The 19,522-nt window shown below is 45.9% G+C and overlaps 2 protein-coding genes across 2 annotated transcripts; both read right to left on the bottom strand.

The window, feature by feature from the left end:
* Positions 1-345: 345 nt before the first annotated feature.
* LOC112236325 (cyclin-dependent kinase 5 activator 1-like) lies at positions 346-2,496 on the bottom strand. Its single transcript, XM_024404900.2, has 2 exons — positions 1,635-2,496; positions 346-1,343 (listed from the first exon to the last, which is right to left on the bottom strand). The coding sequence occupies exon 2, from the start codon at positions 1,329-1,331 to the stop codon at positions 372-374; it is 960 nt and encodes a 319-aa protein (XP_024260668.1). The 5' UTR covers positions 1,332-1,343; positions 1,635-2,496; the 3' UTR covers positions 346-371.
* Positions 2,497-6,008: 3,512 nt separating this feature from the next.
* On the bottom strand, positions 6,009-19,217 carry LOC112236326 (alpha-1-microglobulin/bikunin precursor). Its single transcript, XM_024404901.2, has 10 exons — positions 19,041-19,217; positions 17,703-17,845; positions 17,521-17,597; positions 17,123-17,239; positions 15,949-16,050; positions 15,732-15,793; positions 15,365-15,452; positions 14,819-14,986; positions 8,408-8,581; positions 6,009-6,172 (listed from the first exon to the last, which is right to left on the bottom strand). The coding sequence occupies exons 1-10, from the start codon at positions 19,152-19,154 to the stop codon at positions 6,144-6,146; spliced, it is 1,074 nt and encodes a 357-aa protein (XP_024260669.1). The 5' UTR covers positions 19,155-19,217; the 3' UTR covers positions 6,009-6,143.
* Positions 19,218-19,522: the final 305 nt, after the last annotated feature.

The following is a 19,522-nucleotide window of genomic DNA, read 5'->3' as shown; positions in this document are numbered from 1 at the left end:
TTTGTCTGTCATAGTCGAAGTGTACCTATGATGAAAATTACAGGCCTCTCTCATCTTTTTAAGTGGGAGAACATGCACAATTGGTGGCTGACTAAATACTTTTTTGCCCCACTGTATGTATAGTGCGTGTGTGTGTGTGTGTGTGTGTGTGTGTGTGTGTCTGTGCTAATGTTTGTTTTGCTTCACAGTCCCTGTTGTTCCATAAGGCGTTTTTTTTAACCCTCACATTAACCCTTAAAATCTATAAATCATCTTTTCCCATCAAAGCTCACCCTCTTCCCCCTCCCTCAACCAATCCTCCTCCCTCCCATTTTGAAATGTCAGACTGTAGTTGGCACCCGCCCTCCCCTGGCCCCTATACCCAAGGTCCCTCACTGAGTGCTGTACACACCGCTGAGCAGGCGGCTCTTCTTCTCCTCCTTCTGGCTCTCGTTCTTCAGGTCAGCAAACACCTGGCAGAAGAAGTTAGGGTCTGTGTTCATCTGGAGCATCTTGACACTCATCAGCTTGGTGATGGTCATGCAGCGGATCCAGAAGGTCTGCCTGCAGGTGTCCACCAGGAAGGGTTTCAGGGGGTAGGCGATCTCGTTGCCCATGTAGGAGCAGGTCGTATAGAGGCAGGTGAGCAGCACGGCATGCAGCTCGTGCAAGGTGGCCACCTCGGAGGAAACCGCCTCGCGGCACAGCATGTAGAGGAAGACCACAGCGGCCGGATTGATGCAGCTCTGGCTCTGATAGCAGTTGTCCAGCAGATAACGGTCCACCACCCGCAGCCACAGCACCGGGTCCATGGAAGTCATGTCCTGGAGCCGGTAGCAGCGCCGGCACAGGAACTCACCCAGGCAGCGCAGCAGCTCGCCGGTTGTAGCATGGCCCATCACCAGCCTCCTGGGAGTGTCGAGGTCCTGGACGGTCACCATCTGGGGCGTGTCGGGGGCCGTGTTTGAGTTGGATAAGGGGGCCGTCACGACCAACGAGGCGGCGTTGTTGGAGCTGTTGGAGATGGCTGGAGTGCTCTGGTCCTGGGTGGACAGCTTGTCACAGGACTGAGACTTCTCCAGGGTGAGGGTGGACGGGTTGGAGAAGGACTGAGACTTCTCCAGGTTCTCATTACTCAGATGGGCAATGTTGTTTTGGTTGGTGTTCTCGTGGGCCTGCACCTTCTTGGAGCTCTTCTTCTTCACACTCCGCCTCCATGGCGAGTAACGCTTCAGAGTCTTGTCTTTTGCGCTCTTACCGGTCTGGACTTCCATCAAGTGGCCCACAGTGTCCGGCCCATCTTTGAAGAGGACTGCCTTCTTGCGAAGCGAGATAGACATTGTGGTTCCCATGGTCAATAGTGCCTGTGGAAAACAAAATGCTTCAATATTAGCAAAATGAAATGCATGGCATCAGTTCAGTTGGCCTAGCTAGCTCACCTCTGGCTGTCTCTGAAATGGCAACCTATTCCCTATAAAGTGCACTGCTTTTGACCATGGCCCAAAGGGGTCTGGTGAAAAGCAGTGCTTTATATAGGAAACATGGTTCCATTTGGGACAGATTCTAAATCACCGTATTAAGCATAGACATTAGTGCTCTGTGTTCATAAACATGAGCAATATAACATTCCAAAGCGATACAAAAATATTACTCACTGATTTCAAGTTGATATGTGAAAAAGTAAAGATATTTGTATATTTTCTTTGTTAATTGAAAGGTAAAGACGGGTTGTCCAGTGCTTTGAGTTCAAGGTTGTTATGGTTGTGACCATCAGAATTGTCCAAGGTTCTGAAATCGAGTTTCCACGTCGTAATAAAGAAGTATGTCATAGAGGTGATTTTGTGAAAGATTATAAGTTTGATGTTGGCAAAAATAAATAAATAAACAAATAATTAAAGTCTGACGTTCCCCGTGATAGAATTTGCCTCATATTTGATACAGCCCAGCTCAATAATTTGAAAACGAAATAACCTCTGAGTGTCTGCTACGTCACAGCGTTACATTTCTGTCCTCAGTGGCTGAATAACATGTATCTGGCGAGTGTTTTGCATGGATGTCAATGGTCTGTCAAGTTATATTGGCAGCTCTGTCAGGCTCCCGCTTATCTCGTTCACCAGCAGACTATTCTTCCGCCTAAATTGTGCTTTAGTAAATTCACTTCAGCAATCTACTCCAATAATGCGCATTTAGCCTGGGGACGAATATGTGCGCGCCTATATTCGCTATTTGAAGTGGGGAGCATACAGGCCTTCTTCTATGTCAGGACTGACTGGAGGGCTAGCTTAAAATGCGCTATAAAATTAGGCTAAATTGCATTTTCATTTAAAACGTAACATAAGAACCAGCAGTAGCTAAATTAAAAGCTTATACAATTTAATTCAAACGTTTTTTAAAGAATTTAAAAAATCATACAACAGTTGATCCAATACTAGACTAAGCTCTGTTTGAATATTCAAGTACCTCCCCATCCCTAATTGCTGTCCCAATATATTATCAATATCTCACAAACTCAAATCTCTCTCCCTGTGTGTGTCTGTCTGTAGGAGATATTGGGTCAGTGCAGTAGAGAGCAGGCGTTTAAGACCATCCTGTTCTCTGGGTAACACTAAGACAACTGATTTTGTAATGTAAATATCACTGTAAATCTGCATGAACATGACACACACACTGGAAAACTCTTGTTTCCATGGTTACTGGTACTTTACTTGAGAATGTATATATTTTTTTACTTTTACTTCTACTTGACAACATTCAGAAAGAAAAGATGTGCTCCTTACATTTCCAGTGCTCAGGCAGGACAGCAAAACGGTCAAATTCATATACTTATTAAGAGAACTCATCCCTACTGCCTCTGATCTGGTTTGTAAAATATTGTTAGACTGTGCCCCTGGCTTTCCATAAATAAATAAAAACAAGAACATCTGTTTTTGAAATCTAATTTTACTACTTGCGTCAGTTACTTGATGTGGAATAGAGTTCCATGTAGTCATGGCTCTATGTAGTACTGTGTGCCTCCCATAGTCTGTCCTGGACATGGGGACTGTGAAGAGTCCTCTTGTGGCATGTCTTGTGGGGTATACATGGGTGTCCGAGCTGTGTGCCAGTATTTTAGACAGACAGCTCGGTGCATTCAACATGTCAATACCTCTCATAAATAAAAGTAGTGATGAAGTCTATCTCTCCTCCACTTGCAGCCAGGAGAGATTGACATGCATATTATTAATATGAGCTCTCTGTGTACATCCAAGGGCCAGCCGTGCTGCCCTGTTCTGAGCCAATTGCAATTTTCCTAAGTCCCTTTTTGTGGCACCTGACCACATGACTGAACAGTAGTCAAGGTGTGACAAAACTAGGGCCTGTAGGACCTGCCTTGTTGATAGTGTTGTTAAGAAGGTAGAAACTAGGGCCTGTAGGACCTGCCTTGTTGATAGTGTTGTTAAGAAGGCAGAGCATCGCTTTATTATGGACAGTCTTCTCCCCATCTTAGCTACAACTGCATCAATATGTTTTGACCATGACAGTTTACAATCTAGTGTTACTCCAATTTAGTCATCTCAATTTGCTCAATTTCCACATTATTTATTGCATTAGAGTTTAGTGAGTGTTTTGTTCCAAATACAATGCTTTTAGTTTTAGAAATATTTAGTGCTAACTTTTTCCTTGCCACCCACTCAAACTAACTGCAGCTCTTTGTTGAGTGTTGATGTCATTTCAGTCGTCGTAGTAGCTGACGTGTATAGTGTTGAGTCATCCGCATACATAGAAACTCTGGCTTCACTCAAAGTCAGTGGCATATCGTTAGTAAAAATGGAAAAAAAACAAGTGGCCTAAACAGCTACCCTGGGGAATTCCTGATTCTAACTGGATTATATTTGATAGGCTTCCATTAAAGTAACAAGTAACTCTTTACCCACATTATCGCAGTGGGTGTAAAGCCATAACACAAATGTTTTTCCAGCAGCAGACTATGATCAATAATGTCAAAAGCTGCACTGAAGTCCAACAAGACAGCCCCCACAATAATTTTATCATCAATTTCTCTCAGCCAATCATCAGTCATTTGTGTAAGGGCTGTGATTGTTGAGTGTCCTTCCCTATAAGCATGCTGAAATTCTGTTGTCAATTTGTTTACTGTAAAACAGCTTTGTATCTGGACACAATTTTTTCCAGACGTTTACTAAGGGTTGGTAACAGGCTGATTGGTCGGCTATTTGAGCCAGTAAAGGGGGCTTTACTGTCACGCCCTGATCTGTTTCACCTGTTCCTGTAATTATCTCCACCTCCTCCAGGTGTTGCTTATTTTCCCCAGTGTATTTATCCCTGTGTTTCCTGTCTCTGAGTGTCAGCTCGTCTTGTATGTTTGTCAAGTTTTGACAAACTGGAATACTTTCCCGCCTGCCTGATCATCCTGCCTGTCCTGATTTTGATTCTGCCTGTCCTTCGGTACCGTTTGGACTCAGGTTTTGACTGTTTTGCCTGTCCATGAGTATTCTCTTGCCTTACGCTATTGGATTAAGAAATATTGTAAGACTCCAACCATCTGCCTCCTGTGTCTGCACCTGGGTCTCGCCTTGTGTCATGATATTTACTGTTCTTGGGTAGTGGAATGACTTTAGCTTCTCTCCAGGCCTGAGGGCACACACTCTCTTTTAGGCTTAAATTGTGGCAATATCGTCTGCTATTACCCTCAGTAATTTTCCATCTAGATTGTCAGACCTCGGTGGCTTGTCATTGTTGATAGACAACATTTTTTTCCTACCTCTTCCACACTGACTTCATGTATGTCTTTCATAATTTGGTCTGATATACTTGGATGTGTCAGTGTTTGTTGCTGGCATGTTATACCTAAGTTTGCTTATCTTGCCAATGAAAAATTCATTAAAGTAGGTTGCATTATCAGTGGGCTTTGTGATGAATGAGTCATCTGATTCAATGAATGAAGATGCCGAGTTATCTTCTTTAACCAAAATTTCATTTAAGGTGCCCCAAAGGTTTTTACGATCATTCTTTATGTTATTTCTTTGTTTCATAGTGTAGTTTCTTTTTATTTAGTTTAGTCACATTTCTTAATTTGCAGTACGTTTGCCAATCAGTTGGGCTGCCAGACTTAAATACAGAAATAAATACAATTATTCATATTAGGTTACAACACCAGAAAGCATGATTTGGCCACAGAGGATCATTAGCTTCTTTTTTTTTTAAAGCTGTGGAATGTTTTTACATCACATAGCCTACAGTCAGAAGGGCCCACCATTTGGGTAGCGAGTGCTGCAAATACCAAATAGATGATTGTTGAGTTGCGACTGTCAGGGATAAGCTGAGAGACCCAGCCAGGCATGTCGCAATCATTTTAAAATACAATCAAGGAAATAACAATATGGACAATATTTCCTCCTCAGACTACCCTGTAATTGTTCTACATTTAAAAAAAGGTGTGCGCCCAATTGGGTGTCCTGTATCTATAAGAAATTAAATCTGTTCTCACCCCTGGAAGTAATCTACACCTCAATTAGTCTTTTAGAAATCCTCATTATTTAGTTGAATGATTTTATATTTGAGCATCATTATGTCTAGAGCGCACACTTTCTCGCTCGGACTTCTAATGCGAGTGGGACGGGTGTGGCTTCGTGATCACAAGATGATCACAAGATGATCACAAGATGATCACAAGATGATCACAAGATGATCACAAGATGATCACAAGATGATCACAAGAGCAGCCAGCTGATCACTGATTTGACAGCTCCAATGTAGTTCCACCTCAGACACAGCCAAAACCATCAGCCATGCTGGCGTTGGTTCTCGCCAATTAAAGCTTAATCTGATTGAATCTAGGCCTATCGCACTGTAGCGCAGCTCTTCAGCTCCACAGATTGAACTGAGCACTCGGTGTTCCAAGCAAGAGAAGCATAATGTTGGTTAACCACATATAAACTCAATGAAATGTATTCATGAAGACTTTGTTAATGTAAGGCACTTTATGAAAACTATTGATGTAAAAAAAGACAAAGCTCACATAAAGACATGAATCCAAGCAGCTTAATCCATCATTTTATTGTGTTGTATTCTGTATTGAATGATATAGGTATTCTGTCAGACGACTAACCCAGACGGTGATCTGTGCTGTGTGTTCATGTGTTCTTCCTTATGACCTCTAATCATCTTCAGTTAGCTTTCAGGAACTGAGTTTCTCCTGTAACACAAATACACAGTCAAAAGATAAAATATATTGCCATATTTTAATGTTTAGCTGTATTTTTTAATTTTTAATTTTATTTAACCTTTAAATGAAAATGTAGGACAAAACACACATCACGACAAGAGAGACAACACAACACTACATAAAGAGAGACAACACTACACTACATAAAGAGAGACAACACAACACTACATAAAGAGAGACAACACAACACTACATAAAGGGAGACAACACAACACTACATAAAGAGAGACAACACAACACTACATACAACACAACACTAAAAAGGGAGACAACACAACACTACATAAATAGAGACAACACTACATAAAGAGAGACAACACAACACTACATAAAGGAGACAACACAACACTACATAAAGAGAGACAACACTACATAGAGAGAGACAACACAACACTACATAAAGAGAGACAACACAACACTACATAAAGAGAGACAACACTACATAAAGGAGACAACACAACACTACATAAAGAGAGACAACACAACACTACATAAAGGAGACAACACAACACTACATAAAGAGAGACAACACTACATAAAGAGAGACAACACAACACTACATAAAGAGACAAAACAACACTACATAAAGAGAGACAACACAACACTACATAAAGAGAGACAACACAACACTACATAAAGAGACAACACAACACTACAAAAAGAGAGACAACACAACACTACATAAAGAGAGACAACACAACACTACATAAAGAGAGACAACACAACACTACATAAAGAGAGACAACACTACACTACATAAAGAGAGACAACACAACACTACATAAAGAGAGACAACACTACATAAAGAGAGACAACACAACACTACATAAAGAGAGACAACACAACACTACATAAAGAGAGACAACACTACATAAAGAGAGACAACACAACACTACATAAAGAGAGACAACACAACACTACAACAAGAGAGACAACACAACACTACATAAAGAGAGACAACACAACACTACATAAAGAGAGACAACACAACACTACATAAATAGAGACAACACAACACTACATAAAGAGAGACAACACAACACTACATAAAGGAGACAACACAACACTACATAAAGGAGAGACAACACTACATAAAGAGAGACAACACAACACTACATAAAGAGAGACAACACTACATAAAGAGAGACAACACAACACTACATAAAGGGAGACAACACAACACTACATAAAGAGAGACAACACTACATAAAGAGAGACAACACAACACTACATAAAGAGAGACAACACTACATAAAGGGAGACAACACAACACTACATAAATATTGACAACACAACACTACATAAAGAGAGACAACACTACATAAAGAGAGACAACACTACATAAAGGAGACAACACAACACTACATAAAGAGAGACAACACTACATAAAGAGAGACAACACTACATAAAGAGAGACAACACAACACTACATAAAGAGAGACAACACAACACTACATAAAGAGAGACAACACTACATAAAGGAGACAACACAACACTACATAAATAGAGACAACACAACACTACATAAATAGAGACAACACAACACTACATAAAGAGAGACAACACAACACTACATAAATAGAGACAACACAACACTACATAAAGAGAGACAACACTACACTACATAAAGAGAGACAACACAACACTACATAAAGGAGACAACACAACACTACATAAAGAGAGACAACACAACACTACATAAAGAGAGACAACACAACACTACATAAAGAGAGACAACACAACACTACATAAAGAGAGACAACACAACACTACATAAATAGAGATAACACAACACTACATAAAGAGAGACAACACAACACTACATAAAGAGAGACCCAATACAACACTACATAAAGAGAGACCCAATACAACACTACATAAAGAGAGACAACACAACACTACATAAATAGAGATAACACAACACTACATAAAGAGACATAAAACAACAACACAGCATGGTAGCAACAAAACATGACATGGTATCAGCACAAAACAGGGTACAGATATCTTTGGGCACAGACAACAGCACAAAGGGAATGGTAGAGACAACACTACATAACGCAAAGCAGCCCCGACTGTCAGTAAGAGCGTCCATGAATGAGTCTTTGAATGAAGAAATTGAGATGAAACTGTGTTTGTTGCAACTGGATCCAGTCACTAGCTGATGTATGTATGCGTGTGAGCATGTATATAGATCTCTCTTACCATCCTTCATCACCCCACAGTACTCGTCACACTCCCCCTTGGAGTAGAACTTGTTACTGTTGCCCTGGCAGTAGTCCTTTTTATATTCCAGACAGAGTCCAGAGTTGGGATCGAAGGCCCAGATCTTGGGCTGCCCAGTGCAGGGTTGAGCATCCATGGGCATTCTGCAGGCAGCTGTAGAGAGACACACCTCACCAGACAGGAGGATAACACATTAGAGACCATCTAGTCTTACACATAGCCAATGGGATACTGTCATGAGCACCATAATGTATCAGAAAAGTGGGTTGAGCATTGCCACATTATCAACTAGGTTATCAAATCAAACTTTATTTGCCACATGCGCCGAATACAACAAGTGTAGACTTTACCATGAAATGCTTTACTTTACAAGCCCTTAACCAACAGGGCAGCTCAAGAAGAAGAAAATATTCACCAAATAGGCTAAAATAAAAAGTTACAATAAAAAGTAACACAATAAGAATAACAAAGAGGCTATATACAGGGGGTACCGGTACAGAGTCAATGTGGAGGCTATATACAGGGTGTACCAGTACAGAGTCAATGTGGAGGCTATATACAGGGTGTACCAGTACAGAGTCAATGTGGAGGCTATATACAGGGGGCACCGGTACAGGGTCAATGTGGAGGCTATATACAGGGGGCACCGGTACAGGGTCAATGTGGAGGCTATATACAGGGGTACCGGTACAGAGTCAATGTGGAGGCTATATACAGGGGTACCGGTACAGAGTCAATGTGGAGGCTATATACAGGGGGTACCGGTACAGAGTCAATGTGGAGGCTATATACAGGGGGGACCGGCTACAGAGTCAATGTGGAGGCTATATACAGGGGTTACCGGTACAGGGTCAATGTGGAGGCTATATACAGGGGGTACTGGTACAGAGTCAATGTGGAGGCTATATACAGGGGGCACTGGTACAGAGTCAGTGTGGAGGCTATATACAGGGGGTACCGGTACAGAGTCAATGTGGAGACTATATACAGGGTGTAACGGTACAGAGTCAGTGTGGAGGCTATATACAGAGGGTACCGGTACAGAGTCAATGTGGAGGCTATATACAGGGGTACCGGTACAGAGTCAATGTGGAGACTATATACAGGGGCACCGGTACAGAGTCAATGTGGAGACTATATACAGGGGGCACCGGTACAGAGTCAATGTGGAGGCTATATACAGGAGGTACCGGTACAGAGTCAGTGTGGAGGCTATATACAGGGGTACCGGTACAGAGTCAATGTGGAGGCTATATACAGGGGCACCGGTACAGAGTCAGTGTGGAGGCTATATACAGGGGGTACCGGTACAGAGTCAATGTGGAGGCTATATACAGGGGGCACCGGTACAGAGTCAATGTGGAGGCTATATACAGGGGGTACCGGTACAGAGTCAATGTGGAGGCTATATACAGGGGGCACTGGTACAGAGTCAATGTGGAGACTATATACAGGGGGCACTGGTACAGAGTCAATGTGGAGACTATATACAGGGGTTACGGTACAGAGTCAGTGTGGAGGCTATATACAGGGGGTACCGGTACAGAGTCAATGTGGAGGCTATATACAGGGGGTACTGGTACAGAGTCCATGTGGAGACTATATACAGGGGATACCGGTACAGAGTCAATGTGGAGGCTATATACAGGGGGTACCGGTACAGAGTCAATGTGGAGGCTATAAACAGGGGTACCTGTACAGAGTCAATGTGGAGGCTATATACAGGGTGTTACGGTACAGAGTCAGTGTGGAGGCTATATACAGAGTGTACCGGTACAGAGTCAATGTGGAGGCTATATACAGGGGGCACCGGTACAGAGTCAGTGTGGAGGCTATATACAGGGGGTACCAGTACAGAGTCAGTGTGGAGGCTATATACAGGGGGCACCGGTACAGAGTCAATGTGGAGGCTATATACAGGGGGTACCGGTACAGAGTCAATGTGGAGGCTATATACAGGGGGTACCGGTACAGAGTCAATGTGGAGGCTATATACAGGGGGCACCGGTACAGAGTCAATGTGGAGACTATATACAGGGGGCACCGGTACAGAGTCAATGTGGAGGCTATATACAGGGTGTTACGGTACAGAGTCAATGTGGAGGCTATATACAGGGGGCACCGGTACCGAGTCAGTGTGGAGGCTACATACAGGGGGTACCGGTACAGAGTCAATGTGGAGGCTATATACAGGGTGTTACGGTACCGAGTCAGTGTGGAGGCTATATACAGGGGGTACCGGTACAGAGTCAGTGTGGAGGCTATATACAGGGTGTTATGGTACAGAGTCAGTGTGGAGGCTATATACAGGGGTACTGGTACAGAGTCAGTGTGGAGGCTATATACAGGGGGCACCGGTACCGAGTCAGTGTGGAGGCTATATACAAGGGGTACCGGTACAGAGTCAGTGTGGAGGCTATATACAGGGGCACCGGTACAGAGTCAGTGTGGAGGCTATATACAGGGGGCACCGGTACAGAGTCAGTGTGGAGACTATATACAGGGGCACCGGTACAGAGTCAATGTGGAGACTATATACAGGGGGCACCGGTACAGAGTCAGTGTGGAGGCTATATACAGGGTTTACCGGTACAGAGTCAATCTGGAGGCTATATACAGGGGGTACCGGTACCAAGTCAGTGTGGAGGCTATATACAGGGGCACCGGTACAGAGTCAATGTGGAGGCTATATACAGGGGGCACCGGTACAGAGTCAGTGTGGAGGCTATATACAGGGGGTACCGGTACAGAGTCCGGTACCGAGTCAGTGTGGAGGCTATATACAGGGGGTACCGGTACAGAATCAGTGTGGAGGCTATATACAGGGGGCACCGGTACAGAGTCAGTGTGGAGGCTATATACAGGGGGTACCGGTACAGAGTCCGGGACCGAGTCAGTGTGGAGGCTATATACAGGGGGTACCGGTACAGAATCAGTGTGGAGGCTATATACAGGGGGCACCGGTACAGAGTCAGTGTGGAGGCTATATACAGGGGGTACCGGTACAGAGTCAATGTGGAGGCTATATACAGGGGGTACTGGTACAGAGTCAATGTGGAGGCTATATACAGGGGGTACCGGTACAGAGTCAATGTGGAGACTATATACAGGGGCACCTGTACAGAGTCAATGTGAAGGCTATATACAGGGTGTTACGGTACAGAGTCAGTGTGGAGGCTATATACAGGGGGTACCGGTACAGAGTCAATGTGGAGGCTATATACAGGGGGTACCGGTACAGAGTCAATGTGGAGACTATATACAGGGGGCACCGGTACAGAGTCAATGTGGAGGCTATATACAGGGTGTTACGGTACAGAGTCAATGTGGAGACTATATACAGGGTGTTACGGTACAGAGTCAGTGTGGAGGCTATATACAGAGGGTACCGGTACAGAGTCAATGTGGAGGCTATATACAGGGGGTACCGGTACAGAGTCAATGTGGAGACTATATACAGGGGGCACCGGTACAGAGTCAATGTGGAGACTATATACAGGGGGCACCGGTACAGAGTCAATGTGGAGGCTATATACAGGAGGTACCGGTACAGAGTCAGTGTGGAGGCTGTATACAGAGTGTACCGGTACAGAGTCAATGTGGAGGCTATATACAGGGGGCACCGGTACAGAGTCAGTGTGGAGGCTATATACAGGGGGTACCGGTACAGAGTCAGTGTGGAGGCTATATACAGGGGGCACCGGTACAGAGTCAATGTGGAGGCTATATACAGGGGGTACCGGTACAGAGTCAATGTGGAGGCTATATACAGGGGGCACCGGTACAGAGTCAATGTGGAGACTATATACAGGGGGCACTGGTACAGAGTCAATGTGGAGACTATATACAGGGGGCACCGGTACAGAGTCAGTGTGGAGGCTATATACAGGGGGTACCGGTACAGAGTCAATGTGGAGGCTATATACAGGGGGTACTGGTACAGAGTCCATGTGGAGACTATATACAGGGGATACCGGTACAGAGTCAATGTGGAGGCTATATACAGGGGGTACCGGTACAGAGTCAGTGTGGAGGCTATATACAGGGGGCACCGGTACAGAGTCAATGTGGAGGCTATATACAGGGGGTACCGGTACAGAGTCAATGTGGAGACTATATACAGGGGGCACCGGTACAGAGTCAATGTGGAGGCTATATACAGGGTGTTACGGTACAGAGTCAATGTGGAGGCTATATACAGGGGTACCTGTACAGAGTCAATGTGGAGGCTATATACAGGGTGTTACGGTACAGAGTCAATGTGGAGGCTATATACAGGGGGTACCGGTACAGAGTCAATGTGGAGACTATATACAGGGTGTTACGGTACAGAGTCAGTGTGGAGGCTATATACAGAGTGTACCGGTACAGAGTCAATGTGGAGGCTATATACAGGGGGCACCGGTACAGAGTCAGTGTGGAGGCTATATACAGGGGGTACCAGTACAGAGTCAGTGTGGAGGCTATATACAGGGGGCACCGGTACAGAGTCAATGTGGAGGCTATATACAGGGGTACCGGTACAGAGTCAATGTGGAGGCTATATACAGGGGGTACCGGTACAGAGTCAATGTGGAGGCTATATACAGGGGCACCGGTACAGAGTCAATGTGGAGACTATATACAGGGGGCACCAGTACAGAGTCAATGTGGAGGCTATATACAGGGTGTTACGGTACAGAGTCAATGTGGAGGCTATATACAGGGGGCACCGGTACCGAGTCAGTGTGGAGGCTACATACAGGGGGTACCGGTACAGAGTCAATGTGGAGGCTATATACAGGGTGTTACGGTACCGAGTCAGTGTGGAGGCTATATACAGGGGTACCGGTACAGAGTCAGTGTGGAGGCTATATACAGGGTGTTATGGTACAGAGTCAGTGTGGAGGCTATAGACAGGGGTACTGGTACAGAGTCAGTGTGGAGGCTATATACAGGGGGCACCGGTACCGAGTCAGTGTGGAGGCTATATACAAGGGGTACCGGTACAGAGTCAGTGTGGAGGCTATATACAGGGGGCACCGGTACAGAGTCAGTGTGGAGGCTATATACAGGGGGCACCGGTACAGAGTCAGTGTGGAGACTATATACAGGGGGCACCGGTACAGAGTCAATGTGGAGACTATATACAGGGGGCACCGGTACAGAGTCAGTGTGGAGGCTATATACAGGGTTTACCGGTACAGAGTCAATCTGGAGGCTATATACAGGGGGTACCGGTACCAAGTCAGTGTGGAGGCTATATACAGGGGGCACCGGTACAGAGTCAATGTGGAGGCTATATACAGGGGCACCGGTACAGAGTCAGTGTGGAGGCTATATACAGGGGTACCGGTACAGAGTCCGGTACCGAGTCAGTGTGGAGGCTATATACAGGGGGTACCGGTACAGAATCAGTGTGGAGGCTATATACAGGGGGCACCGGTACAGAGTCAGTGTGGAGGCTATATACAGGGGGTACCGGTACAGAGTCCGGGACCGAGTCAGTGTGGAGGCTATATACAGGGGGTACCACCGGTACAGAATCAGTGTGGAGGCTATATACAGGGGGCACCGGTACAGAGTCAGTGTGGAGGCTATATACAGGGGGTACCGGTACAGAGTCAATGTGGAGGCTATATACAGGGGCACCGGTACAGAGTCAATGTGGAGACTATATACCAGGGGCACCGGTACAGAGTCAATGTGGAGACTATATACAGGGGGCACCGGTACAGAGTCAGTGTGGAGGCTATATACAGGGGGCACCGGTACAGAGTCAATGTGGAGGCTATATACAGGGGGTACCGGTACAGAGTCAATGTGGAGGCTATATACAGGGTGTTATGGTACAGAGTCAGTGTGAAGGCTATATACAGGGGGGTACAGAGTCAGTGTGGACAGAGTCAGTGTGGAGGCTATATACAGGGGGTACAGAGTCAATGTGGAGGCTATATACAGGGGGCACCGACAGAGTCAGTGTGGAGGCTATATACAGGGGGTACCGGTATATACAGAGTCAGTGTGGAGGCTATATACAGGGGGCACCGGTACCGAGTCAGTGTGGAGGCTATATACAGGGGGCACCGGTACCGAGTCAGTGTGGAGGCTATATACAGGGGGTACCGGTACCGAGTCAGTGTGCGGGGGTACAGGCTAGTTGAGGTGATCTGTACATGTAGGTGGGGGTGAAGTGACTATGCATAGATAATAAACAAACAGCTTGTAGTAAATTGTCCGGTGGAAGTAAAGCCTGCGTCTCCTACAAGACTGTATTAGCCCACTGAGCTAAAGTCAAGGCATTAGCTCTGGGGAGCTAACGGAAGTCTTGAGGTCTTACACAAGATTACCCATCACTCGAGTGTGGTTCGCCTACAGAATAACCACCTCTGTTACACTCTATCCCCTCACCCTCAGTGCGGCAACTCTGCAGACACTCCCTCTCAGTTACAAAGTTGTTCTGGTTGCCCATACAGCCTCCGTAGGTGAACAGCTGACAGCCCATACTGGTGGAGTTGTAGAAGTAGCGCTGCACCATCCCGAAACAGGGACCTGCGTCTGGCTCCGCCTTACAGGACTCTGAGGAGAGATGTACGGTAGCAGTGTAGCACTGTTAGTCAGACAGTCTGGTAAGTGCAGTGCATTGTGTGTGCTAACCATAGACACAGGGGTGGACTGGGACCAGAAATCTGGAATTTCTAAAACACCGGATCATTTTTCCCTCCGAGGACCCTGTTATTAGCCAAATAATTATAATTTGCCAGAATTGCCCTATGGCCAGTCCATCCCTGCATGGACATACATTATGTATGTAATATACTGTATATGTATATGTAATATACATAATTGGTTCTATCAGCTTCCAGAGATTCACTGACTAGACCCACACAAAGTGTAGGCTAAACCTTCCATTTAGAGGTCAATGGCATAGCTAGCAGGCCCATCATGCACTCTCACCTGCACTCCGGAAGATCATGGTGTCATCACCCATACCGGAGCCCTCCACAGGGGCAGGATCAGGGAGGACTATGTTCCTCTTAGCTCTCTGGAGATAGACAGGTGAGAAGTTAGCAGGGTTGGGGTCAATTCCCTTTCAATTCCAGTCAATTCAGGAAGTTTCCTGAAATTCCAAATCCAATTCAAATTATCTTATTTTATATTATCTTATCTTATATTATGCTTTTCAATGAAGAAAATGTGGAATTGGAATTTGATTAGCTTTCTTCAATTCCTTTAACCAAATCCACTTTTTAATGAAAACTCTGTCTCTGATACGGGGTACAACCTCAACATTGAAACTTGAATCATTGAATACAGAAAGTACCGGTGCCGTAATCTCAGATGGAGACTCTGCTGCTACAGGCTCTGCTCCTGGTACACACTCGCCTGTGGAGAGAGACAGCAGGGGTTCAAAGGTCAAAGAATGTTCAGACACATAGTGGATGTCACAGGTGTGTGTGTGTGTTTGTGCCTGTGTGCACACATTGCCTGCCTGTGTGTGTGTGTACGTGTGTGTTTTGCTCACGTTTGTGTGTCTGTACCTTTGTTCTGTTTGATGATGACTGTGTCGTCAGCCATGCCCTGCTCCCTCACCAGCCTCCTGAAGTCGTCCAAGATAGTGGTCCGCAGTTCCATGGTGCGGCCTGAAGGAGGCAGCATTTTAATTTAGTTCTGCTGCAGAATATACAGGACTAACCATTTTTTTTAAATCGATTTCTACGATAATAACATTATAGCTGTGTCATTATAGTTGTGAATGGCCTGGTCCCAGATCTGTATGTGGTCCTGCCAACTCCTAGTCATATTTCTGTTTATTTCTGTTTGGGCCTTCCACTCGTACTTATACTGTGCTTTCAAAATACCCCTCATAATAAGGCATAATCAGTCACGCCAAACTGTGTATAATTGCAGGAAATGCGTTTTAAAATGTCAGAAAAAAACCTGGACCCCCGTCTACTGTTAGACCCATCCAATATCTACAACACAATTTCGGCCTTGCGCAAAACATGACAACGACCACCGTAGCTGGAACCAGGCTAATAAAGGGGTTTGATTAATCTCACCCGGGCGCACGTGTAGGCGTGTTTTGCATCGGCTGAAAGTTGATTGCATCAGATTTTGAACCGGGCTACCTCCCAGGTGTGAGCCAGGTGCTCTGTTCAAAGGCCTCGGCGAAGTTGGCTCAAAACAAAAGCAATGTAATTAAGCATGGGCAGTAATTAGTAGGATTCTGTGATTTCCCATGCAAAAGTGCCTTCCCAATGACAAATGCAAACATTTACATAGGGCAAAGAGATGTTGTATATGATGCTGGACGATGCCTTGTTGACAGAGCAGCACAGATTACGGTTCGATTTGAGAAGGGAGCACCTCCCTCCCTGCTTTTTCTGGATGACGTGACAAGCCTTTGCCCGGGGCCCTGCGGCTCAGCATAATCGAATCCGCCCATTGTCTCAGTGGTGTTGTGTTATACAGGTGCATTAGTAAAAATATATATTTTTAAAAGTTTTGTTAGAAACACCGGATAGGTGCAGTTAAACGTGTCGCTTCACAGTGTCAACCATAGTAGCCCGTCACCCCTGGAGCAAGTTAGGATTAGGGTTAGGTCAAGGGAACATCGACAGATTTGTACGGATATTTGTACCAGCAACCTTTCGGCTACTGGCCCAACACTAACCGCTAGGCTATCTGCTCCATATTAGTAGTGACACTCACTGTATAGCTTGGCAGACTTGGTCTTCTCGCCACCTGTCTTCTGTTTACTCATCATGACGATGGCATACTCATCATAGTTAGTGTGAACGACATAGGCATCAACATCAGCCCCCCACTCTGCATGGAGGAGAACACAGACATACAGTACATACTGTCAATGACCCGCCATCTTTGACTTTATAAATATGGTTGGTAAGACAGTGGTATACATTTTGTTTTAAAATCCCTGGCCCTTACCTCCCATTCTGAGAGTATTAGAATGGTGTAAGCCATTGGCTGCAATTCCATCTTGCATATCAGAGGGGACACATTTTTTTTACAGATCTACAAGTGCCCAGGAGGTAAGGGATATGACTTGATTTGTGGATTCAGGGTATGAACAGACATTAAAGACTCACTGGCAACGTGGTAGGTGAATCTTCCAGGTGTGTCTGTTAGCTCATAATCACCGGAGATCTGCTTACATGTCCCGTGCCTACACGCGCACACGCGCACACACACACACGGACAAGCTATGGTGAATCCAGTAGCACTGTTAGAGGCTGTTCAGAGACACACGCATGTGTGTGTGTAACCTCACTTTTTCATGCTGCGTTTCATGCTGACTTTGCCTTCAGTGTCCCCGGCCTGCAGCTCCAGTATGCCGATAGCTGAGTCTCCTCTGTGGCGCTGCATCCAGGGACAGGTGGAAGCTACCGCAATATCATGCCACTTCCCCATGAACTGACCCATGAAGATGAAGAGAGAGAGGGAGAGAGGAGAGAGAGAGAGAGAGAGAGAGAGAGAGAGAGAGAGAGAGAGAGGGGAGAGGTAGCGAGAGAGAGAGAGAGAGGAGCGAGAGAGAGAGAGAGAGAGGTAGCGAGAGAGAGAGAGAGAGCGGGGGAGGTAGCGAGAGAGAGAGAGAGGGGAGTGAGAGAGAGAGAGGGGGGTAGAGAGAGAGAGAGAGAGAGAGGGGGTAGCGAGAGAGAGAGAGAGAGAGAGGGGGGAGCGAGAGAGAGAGAGAGAGAGAGGGAGGTAGTGAGAGAGAGAGAGGGGGGGGAGCGAGAGAGAGAGAGAGAGAGAGGGGGGAGGTAGCGAGAGAGAGAGAGAGAGAGGGGGGGGAGAGAGAGAGAGAGAGAGAGAGAGAGGGAGGTAGCGAGAGAGAGAGGGGGGGGGGTAGCGAGAGAGAGAGAGAGAGGGGCGAGAGAGAGAGAGAGAGAGAGAGGGGGGGGGTAGAGAGAGAGAGAGAGAGAGAGAGAGAGGGGGGTAGCGAGAGGAGAGAGAGAGCGAGAGAGAGAGAGAGAGAGGGGGGTAGCGAGAGAGAGAGGGGGGGGGGGGTAGCGAGCGAGAGAGAGAGGGGGGGGGGGCGAGAGAGAGAGAGAGAGAGAGGGGGGCGGGAGCGAGAGAGAGAGAGAGAGCGAGAGAGAGGAGGGGGGGGTAGCGAGCGAGAGAGAGAGAGAGAGGGGGGGTAGCGAGCGAGAGAGAGAGAGAGAGAGGGGGGGGTAGCGAGCGAGAGAGAGAGATTTTATTTAAAGCTTTTTCATCAAACTGTCCCCATTTCTTGTTATCCTCAGACAAATTATTGCTTTAATTTTTGGTCTAATTATCATTAAGCCGGAAAAGGCTTAAAATAAAAGGTTAAAATCCAGGTCATGTGGCATGATTAACCAAAACATAATTTGGTTCTGGGTTCCATGATGGAGTTTTTTTTCCAGACCAACAATGCAGTACTTACAGATGTTAACAGGCACCCATAGAAACACTGTAGACCGCACAAGCAAACACATTTTGACCATTTTGCGCCATTTTTAAACGTGCAACTGGTTACGGCTGTGCTATTGAAGAATATTTGAGAGAACGCGAGACAGAGCAAACTCCTTAGGAAGGCTACGAAAAAGGGAGAAAGAGCAACCGCGATGACTAAGAGACTAACTCTTACCTTGCTCAGGTCAAAGTTCTCCTGTGTGGGGAAGAGCGGTTCGACAAGCACTGGCACGCCATGGAGGGAGTTCACCAGGACCAAAAGGACCACAAGTATGGCACCCTGCTGCATTCTGTCTGTGTGTCTCCGATACGAACCTCCGACTGAGTTTCCTCTGAGCCCCTGGATCTGCTGGGAGACCCACCCCTCCAACCCTCTACCTCAGATCCCTCCATCCCTCCACTGGACTAGGCTAGCAAACCAGAGAGCATTGACCCATATGTATTTACCCCTCTCTGTACCCCCTCAAACTCCAGCAGAAAACAAACAGCAAACAGAGCAAAGTTCTCCTTTATCTGACTGTTTGTCCCTTTTTCTGAAACATTGGACATCAAAGTGGAATTTAACGAGGGAAAAAATCATTACATTTCAGCGCCACAGAGTTGTAGCATGCATAGCGAAATCAATTATTGCTCAAGGGCTGAACCCTGTGGTTCTTC

This window comes from Oncorhynchus tshawytscha, linkage group LG20, assembly GCF_018296145.1.
Source record: "Oncorhynchus tshawytscha isolate Ot180627B linkage group LG20, Otsh_v2.0, whole genome shotgun sequence".
Classification (NCBI taxonomy): domain Eukaryota; kingdom Metazoa; phylum Chordata; class Actinopteri; order Salmoniformes; family Salmonidae; genus Oncorhynchus; species Oncorhynchus tshawytscha.
The sequence above is the reverse complement of the archived record's forward strand: the minus strand, read 5'-3'. Positions and strand labels throughout refer to the sequence as shown.